Source organism: Heteronotia binoei, chromosome 21 (genome assembly GCF_032191835.1).
Source record: "Heteronotia binoei isolate CCM8104 ecotype False Entrance Well chromosome 21, APGP_CSIRO_Hbin_v1, whole genome shotgun sequence".
NCBI lineage: Eukaryota > Metazoa > Chordata > Lepidosauria > Squamata > Gekkonidae > Heteronotia > Heteronotia binoei.
This window is the reverse complement of record NC_083243.1, coordinates 121,275,766-121,284,858: the sequence shown is the minus strand read 5'-3', so window position 1 is coordinate 121,284,858 and position 9,093 is coordinate 121,275,766. Positions and strand designations below refer to the sequence as shown.

General features: G+C 45.4%; 1 protein-coding gene across 2 annotated transcripts in view; it reads right to left on the bottom strand.

The window, feature by feature from the left end:
- Window positions 1-433: 433 nt before the first annotated feature.
- SLC6A5 (solute carrier family 6 member 5) overlaps window positions 434-9,093 on the bottom strand; it is a 125,401-nt gene continuing 116,741 nt past the window's right edge. For both annotated transcript variants that reach the window (XM_060262511.1, XM_060262512.1), the window contains 2 exons: window positions 3,742-3,909; window positions 434-644 (listed from right to left, as the gene is read on the bottom strand). In XM_060262511.1, the coding sequence (XP_060118494.1) occupies window positions 489-644; window positions 3,742-3,909 (324 nt within the window). In that variant the 3' untranslated portion in view covers window positions 434-488. The remainder of the gene's footprint in view (window positions 645-3,741; window positions 3,910-9,093) is intronic.

Sequence of the window (9,093 nt, the reverse complement as noted above, 5' to 3'; positions counted from 1 at the left end):
CACCAGAAACTTACAACCCAGCACTTTGGCTGTAACAAATAAAAGTAAATTGTGTGAATTAGTTAAGAGCAGAATTGGCCCAGCACTGACTGAAGTAATTTCCCTGTGCAGCTGACTCATTGCCATTGTTTCACACTGAAGCTACTTCTTCCTGGACACCACTGTGTCTGTGTGTGTACATACACACACATACACACTAAACCAAAACTCAGTACTTAAAGTAGTAGCTGTAGTTCTTCACTATAAGCATGCAACAATACATCCTACTTCCTAAGCAACCACTTTCAGGCACTGTGAAAAAGAATGAAAAGGGAGAGAGAGAGAGCAAGAGACGGAAGGAAGGAAGGAAGGAAGGAAGGAAGGAAGGAAGGAAGGAAGGAAGGAAGGAAGGAAGGAAGGAAGGAAGGAAGGAAGGAAGGAAGGAAGGAAGGAAGGAAGGAAGGAAGGAAGGAATGACTATACAATGTGGTCACAAAATAGGGGAATTACTAGCACTGACTCCCCAGTTCAAAATCTTTTGGTGGCAGTTTAAGTCCAAGGGATGATGTTCCCAGTGGGTCTATCATATTCTGGTAGCGGTCACCGCGGTGTTTAGCCAAAAATGGCCCCCAGTCTGGTTGTGGAGAGCAGACCAATTTGAGCCTCTGAAATCACAAACAACAAAACAATAGGGAGGTTTCAGTTGCAAAAGTGGATCATGGTCAGCTGAAATTAATTATGTTAGTTACTCTGCAAGGAAATATTAAAATACTCTACCATTCAGTGTTTGTTTTCTACACATATGCAAGATTAGTAGAGGATAAAATGTCCAGATTTTCATTATCTAGCATTCCCCTTCTTCTCTCTCTCTTTAGTCCCCCAATCAGCCACAAAAAACAATTCACAATCATGGCCACCAATCACCAAGCTCACACAGCAAAGAACATGTACTCAATTATTTAGCCCAATTGTCTGAGCAATGGGTTGCTGCATCAAAATAATTGGATTTTTGTTTAGCAAATTTCCCAAAAGTATACAGATGACCAGAAAGCAATACATTTCTGGGAGTGAACAAAGATTTTTAATTATCAGATCACAAATAATTTTACTTTGGTTTATGGAGGTGAGAGGGGAAGGAAACTGCGTGTTAACTCTGCAGAGGTACAAACAATGAAACTCTTGTTCATCTTGCTACAGATTTTTTTTTTTTTTGCTGAAAAATATAATTTGATTGGGACATTGTATAGAGAAATAGGGAAAGAAAACATTTCTGACGGTTTAAAAGGGAACAATTATATGTTTATTACCTATTAAAGAGAATCAAGCCTCCATATCAGTTATTTTAATTTCTGCTTAATTACCAGTTTGCAGCCTTTGCCTCCCAAATGAACTCTAATGAACTGAATAGCTCAGGAAATCGTGTGCCAAAAATGAAATAACTGCTGTGAAGAAATAAATTCCTTTCAAACAAGACAGAATGTTTTTGGTACTGCTTTGGTACTATGGTTTCAAAGTAAGGATTCCACTATGTTTGGTTAATAAGCCAGTTCCAAGATTGAAGAGCAATAAACATAGTTACTGACTTGAAAGAGAAATGAGGTCAGATGCAAGGAAGAGGGCGGGGGACATGCCTGTAGTGACTGGAGTCACTTAGTCTGAGATTTTGGTTTTTGCAACTTTGGATCTTAGAGTAGTGCTTGCAACAGCCTGGCCCTCAGCTGGAATCATTGAGCTGGCAGGCCACCTGTAGGCTGTAAATGGATCATTTAGATCCTCCTTAAGGATTCCTGTCAAACCAGATCATTCCCATCTAGGTGAGTTTAATTGCATGTGTCAATTGTGATTAAATAGGGAAGGAAGGTGATTCTAATCACAGTTTATGGTTGCCATAAGGGTAAAAAAAGGAAGTTTCCCTCATTAGAGGGAAGCTTAGCCTAAGGGTTAGGCTGTTGGTGAAGCTTAGGTTTATATTTGGAAATTATTTTGTTGTTGGGAACCCTGGATGTAAACTGGCTAGATTGGAATGCTGTTATGCCTTAGGGCTAATATATCTAATCTACCATCTGGATTGTATTTTAAACTACTGATGACTGGTGGAATCACCAAGGTTCTTGCACCTTAATAAATTCTGGATGAGATCTCTTGGACTAGTCTATTGGTCGGGGCTCTGCAGAAGTTTCCAGCGGCCTTGGACCTTGCCTGCAGATTGGTGTATTATCTTTGGAGGAGCAGAGTGGGCTGGTGGTCTGCTTCTTACATCTATAAAACCAGCCTGGTGGCAGCTGACCATTTAAAATGTACCTTGCCTGTCAAGATGCCAGGCCAGCCTCCCACCTGGAAGCCAGGGGAGAGCTGGAGGCTGGGCACTACAATGTCTCAGAATAGCATCAACTCACTTCACCAGGTAAGCCGCCGTGAGTCTGCTTGCAGAGAGGGCAGGATACAAGTTGAAAGTAAATAAATAAATAAATATGAATGATGTCTAATTTCTCTTTCTTTGCTATAGTAATACTTGATCCAAAATCTCTTATAGTATGTATTCTTTTTTTTTGGGGGGGGGGGGGGGGACTCAATCATCTGTCACAAGTATTAGTGCTCTAGGAACAAAGTACCAACAGCAGTGATCCAGTGAGATGTAGTCCTTAGATTAGAACCAAGGAAACTCAGGTTGAAATCCCTGCTTGTTATAAAATTTACAAGTTGACTTAAACCAGGCATTCTCTTTCAGCCTTACCCCTAAGAGCAGTTGTGAAAATAAAATGGAGGAGGGGAAACTTTGTATTTTGTCCTGTGCTGCTTTGATATGACAAAGAATAAAAATGCAGTAAGTAAATAGCCCAAATCAAAATGTATTTTTAGAGTGACTATCAAAATCACATCCTGTCTGCCAGCACTTATGTTAATAGTCTGAGTAGGACTGAAGTTAATTTGCAACTAAAAATTCTCCTCAAAACTCTCCTTTATGAATACTGATGTCTAATCTCAATATTCTGAGCTGTCCTTATACACAGGTCTCTGCAGTTCCATAGCTCACTACTGGAGGAATGAATGCAATTACTTTATTAGAATAAGATTTCAAATACAAACACACAGAGATAAGCAATGTAAAGGGGGGGGGGGAAGGTCTGTGAACTTGTACCCACCTACAGCGCAAACATGCTGGGCATGTAGACTGTGGAGGTCAGATGTGCACTGAATGTATATGCAACCAACCCTTAAAATTTTAAGCAGAAGCACTTTAAAAGGCTCAGTCAGTGGAATTTTGCCTTGACCTGAATCCACTCTCTGATCAGTTAAAAAATTCTTACATTCACCATGACAGCAAAGTCTCATATTGCACCCAGTGGCATGGGAGCAACGGTGGTACTCCTGGCTTTGATGCCAGGGTTACTTAATAAGCTCTAGGCTACATGGGGAGAGCTCATGCTGCCCCTTCTCCTCAAACCATTGTTGCTGAAAGGTGGCCTTGAGGTGGAGAGGAACTGCAGAGTGGGTTCCTCCCGTGTGGACCAGCTTGTCTTTACTTACTCAAGTCACCCAGGTAGGAGTGGTGTTGTAGTGTGAAGTGAGATTTCATTCTCTGGCATTGTCCACACCAATCTCAAGAGCCATCCTCCAGGACGTTTTCACCCAACATCCAATGCAACACACCATTCTGCAACCTGAAGATGTTGTGTGCTGCAACCTAAACACAATCCCTTTTTCTGAAATTGGGAGAGAGCCTGTGAACTATATTAAAAACAGAGGGATGATAAGATTTACCTCAATAAGGCTGCCAGGAGCTATCTGCATTTTTATCACAAACATAATTGGAATCCAGATAACAGAACAAGCCAACATCAGCCATCCAAGTACCATAGACCATCCAGGGTAGCGATAGCTGCCATAAGTCATCGGTTCCCACTGATAGAAGCTAAAGCAAAGGATGAACTGGTAAAAAGAACACATGAACATACATGTATTAGCTGTGTATATATTACCATATATATATATATATGCTGGCAAGATGATTTATATAAAACTGTATGCATTTATACATTAATATAGATAAAAGCATACAACCATACAAATACAACAATTAATATGTGCAGCTGTGACAGCCCCTGAGCTACAGTCAGATTTCAAGTACTCTAGCACCACTGGAACTCCAGCAGAATTCCACAGAAATCAATGAAACCAAGCTAGGCTTACTTGAGCAAATGATTCCAGGATTTTGTTTCATCTGATAAGAAGTTTTATTACATAGTGTTAATAGTGAGTTTGATGCCTCAGAGTTGTCATATTCTTTGTCAAAAATTTTGTTTTAATATAATTTATCTTCAGACCTGCCCAATTACCAAATTGGTTGATCATGTTTATCAAATGTTCAATTGAATTTAACGGTTGCTCTAATATAAAAACGAAGTCATCAGCAAAGGCTCTCAATTTATATTGTTGACCCTTAATCAAAGCTCCTTTAATATTTGGATCCTCTCTTATTTGGTTATTCAATATCTCTAAACAGAAGATAAAAAGAAGTGGTGATGGCAGACATCCTTGTCTGGTACCTTTCTGGATAAAGATTGGTTCTGTTAAGTCGCCGTTCACCATCACCTTTGCCGTTTGAGATGAGTATATAGAACTTGACCCTTGAGATGCCCATCGAGCACTTTTCCTTTTTCACCTTAAGGCCAGCTGCCCTGAAGCATTGCAGCACGGAGCGGAGGCAGCAGCAATCAGAACATCATTGAAGAACAGCTGAACTCCCAGGATCCTTTTGAGGAGAGAGTTCATTAGATTTTGGAATATTCCCGGGGCCATAATCACCCTGAGCTGCAGCCTTTTAACTCTAAAAGCCCCCCAGTGGGTGACAATCGTTTGAGCCTCTGCGGTCCAGTTGTCCACAAGGAGTTGCTGGTGGGCCTGGGCCAGATCCAGCTTCCCAAAAATTGTTGAGCCCGCAAGGGAAGCCAAGACGTGGCTGACGATGGGAACCAGGTATGTGTGGTCCTGGAGTGCCTTGTTTGTGGTGCACTTGTAGTCCGTGCAGATGTGGACATCCCAGTTGGGCTTAACCAGTGTAACAATCAGGGTTTCCCAGAGGGCATGAGGGACGGATTCCAAGATCCCCTGGTCCACAAGGCAATCTAGTTCGGCCTCAATCTTTGATTTCAGCATGAATGGGACATGCTGGGCCTTCAGCCTTATGGGCTGGACCGCTGGGTTGAGTTGCAAGGATACCAGTTGCCCCATGTAGCAGCTGAGAGCCCTGTCAAAGACTTCAGGAAACTCTTCACAAATGTGCATGAAGCTGGGAGGCTCGAACCAGGCCAGCCCCAGTAGACTAGTTAGCTTGCCCCCCCCCCCACCAAGTCCCACAAGTCGTCAAAGTGCTTAAGCTGAATGAGGAATCAGCCCCATCCTTTTATGTGTACTGGGTCCTTTTGGAAGTCCCTCAGGATGAACCCCACTGGCTGTAGTGGAGGGTCTCCATTTGGGCAAAGTTTCTTTAGGGTGTTCTCCAAAATAATAGATATAGAGGACCCTGAGTGAATTTCCATTAGGCAGGGGCCCCGTCTATTCTTACTGTCACTTTGATTTTATCAGGGGTGTCCTGGGGCAGATTCAGTACCTGTAGGCTGGTGGAGGCGGTGGTGTGCAGCTCCGCAAACTCGTGATGCATCACGTGGTATCTTCTGTTCGCCCTGGCCCAGCAGACCCAGGCAATGTGGCCCACCTTGCCACAGTTCCTGCATGTGGCATTCCAGAACTGGCAGGCCTGGTGTTTGTGCGGATCCCCACAGCTTGCACAGGTGACCTGTGTTGGCTTGTCCATTGGCCATGGCGGGGCCACCGGTCGGTTCTCACGGTGCAGCAGATGATGGAACTGGTGCGTCTCCTGCTGTTGGACATATCAGAAGCGGAGGACACGGTGGCCTGGTGCACTGCCATTGTGGGGCGGGAGCGTGCGGCTGTTTGAATGTGGTAGCCTGGCAGAGCACCTGCTTCAGCGTGAGGTCGTCCTTGGTGAGGAGCTTGCATTGCAGTTTCTCATCCCAGATCCCCACCGCAAACCGATCCAGGAGAGCCTCATGCAGGTCCCAGAATTCGCAGCACAGGGCACCTCCATCTCAGTTGTCGAGTGTGGAACTTATGCCGACATGCCAGGCGGGTTGGCTGTGGTCACCGCCTGGATCAGGTCCTTGTATGAAGTGGCTTTGAGTGTGGTCAGAGTGATGAGGCGCTTCATTAGCTGCAGGGTGTCGATGCCACACAAGCTGAGTAGGAGCACCTTCTGATCGGCCTCAGCCTCCCTCTTGTGCAGGAGGATGTAGTACTTTAGCCGGTCCACCCATGTTTCCCACAGGTTGAACTCCAGCAGATGATGTCCTGGAGCAACAGTCATGATCCCAACCATGATGCGTTGCAAGATGAGCGCGGGGCACTGGAGCTCAATGTGCAGTGTGTGCGGTGTGGCTGAGTGACAGGCTGACTCAACAGGATTCCATCCTTGTTGCCAGTGTTAAATAGGGAGTTCGATGCCTCGGAGTTCAACACAGAACATGCTTTATTGCTTCTACATACTAAAAGACGATGACGATGGTGTCTACATCCGCTATCGCACCGATGGCAGCCTGTTCAACCTGAGGCGACTAAAGGCCCACTCCAAGACAATGGAAAAACTCATCCGAGAGCTACTGTTTGCTGATGATGCTGCACTCGTCTCCCACTCGGTATCAGCTCTGCAGCATATGACGTCCTGCTTTGCAGAGGCTGCCAAGCTATTCGGCCTAGAATTTAGTCTGAAGAAGACAGACGTTCTCCACCAGCCTGCACCCCAGCAAGATTATCACCCTCCCTGCATCACTGTGGGTGAATCAGTTCTGAAGACAGTCCAGCAGTTCAGCTACCTGGGGTGCATCATCTCCTCAGATGCCAAGATCGACAAGGAGATTGACAACAGGCTGGCAAAGGCAAACCGTGCCTTTGGCCGACTGCACAAAAGAGTGTGGAGCAACAAGCATCTGAAAAAAGGCACAAAGATCAATGTTTACAAAGCGGTTGTGATGACAACCCTCATCTATGGCTCCGAATCGTGGGTTTTATACCGTCATCACCTGCGACTCCCTGAGCGCTTTCATCAGCGCTGCCTTCGCACCATCCTCAACATCCACTGGAGTGACTTTGTGACCAACACTGAAGTTCTCAAGCGGGCGGAGGTTACCAGCATCGAGGCACTGCTGTTGAAGACGCAGCTGCGCTGGGCAGGGCATATTTCTAGGATGGAAAACCACCGCCTTCCCAAGATTGCCCTGTATGGCGAACTCTCCACCGGCCATCGAAATAGAGGGGCACCAAAGAAGAGGTACAAGGACTCCTTGAAGAAATCCCTTGGCACCTGTCGCATCAACCATCACCAGTGGTCTGACCTAGCCTCAGATCGCAAAGCATGGAGGCACACCATCCACCAGGCTGTCTCTTCTTTTGAGAACGCACGCATAGCTGGTCTTGAGGACAAAAGGAGATTGAGGAAGAATCACACTGCTAGAGCACCAACCCTAAATCAGACTTTTCCCTGCAGCCACTGTGGCCGGACCTGCCTGTCCCGCATTGGTCTTGTCAGCCACCAGCGAGCCTGCAGCAGACGTGGACTATTGCACCCTTCTTAAATCTTCGTTCGCGAAGCCAAGCCGAGAGAGAGAGAGACTAAAAGACAACATGGTGGGGCCAAGACCCCTCTTATAACATATGCAACGAACTGCCCCCCAGAGTCCCATACCAAATCACTGTGGTCAAGTTTTGCACCCTAATTGCTCATTGGTTTAAGCTTGGAGTTCAAATCCATCAAGGTAGTCCACGGTTCCCCGTGGTCACTCAGAGGCATGTGAGGCTGTCGCGAAGCCTTAAATTCAATACACAACCCATAGTCTACTGGCAGTACGGCTTAATGCATTATCTTGTTAGTGCATTGCACTTACTGCATAAAGAGCAATGCATCCGCTTATGGTTGAGCATAATTCAGTAAGGTCTGTGAACTGCCTATGTATACAATAATTGCATGCTGAAGATTTATAGAAGTGTTGCCACAAAGGCCCACATACAAATGCCTGGTTGTATTCTGGGAGATGTGGATCAATATAATCTATAATCTTAACCATTCAAATACATCAAACATTCATTTTAATGGAGGCCACAACAAGCAAGAAAGATGCAGATGTGTTGTGACATCATAAAAATGACACACTCCTGCCCCCACCCCTTTCCCAAGTGCTTGAGAAGGTGATATTGAGTGGGGAAATGCTGGAGGGAAAGGGATAAAGAAGTCTCTGCCTCACCACCACCACCTCCTTAAAATTGCTGATTAAAAGAAAAGGATGTGTGCATAATGCACACAACTTCTGTGCTCCATGCAAGATCACCAGCTGGATAAGGGTAGTCCCTAATATTTGGGAGCATTTGTTCTATTATCTCTGATTTATGCACAAAAGAAGGAAGGTCATTTATTCTCTAGTCCATTTATTTTGAATTTTTTTACCCTATTTAAAAAACTTCTTAGAATCAGGAATGGGGGACCAGCAGTAGAAGCTGTTTTCTCTGACAACAGTCTGAAAAATTCAAAATAGCTGCCATGTGCAACTTCTTGGTTGCTACTGAAGGTGTAGGTGGCAGGCAGATGGCAGGCAGGCAGCATCGCAGAGACAGCATCCCAAGCTGACTCATTTGTTCTCTTGCACCCATCAGTGGCAGAGGGCCAGGAGCTCCCTAGAGGCCTCTGTGATGCCTCTCAAGTTTCCCAACTCTCCCTGTATGGATACAGGAGTGGTTGCCCCAGAGCTGTGTTTGCTGCAGCAGGGCACAAAGGAGCAGGGAGGATAAAGTCATTGGTATCCTGGGTGGGGCAGAAGTGCAATCACTGCCTATTCTGTGGCTGTCCTAGGACATTTAAAGAGACAGGCAGGCTTGCCGTGTGATCCAGCAGCTCTATCGATGGCCCAGGATAATACGTGAGTGTGTCATTTAATGAGAGCCAATGTGATAGTATTGTGGGCCAAAACTAGGAATATCTAGGTACAAATCCCTGTTCATTCATAAAGCTCAGTGGGTGACCTGCTGCCAGTCACCATCTCACTTGGC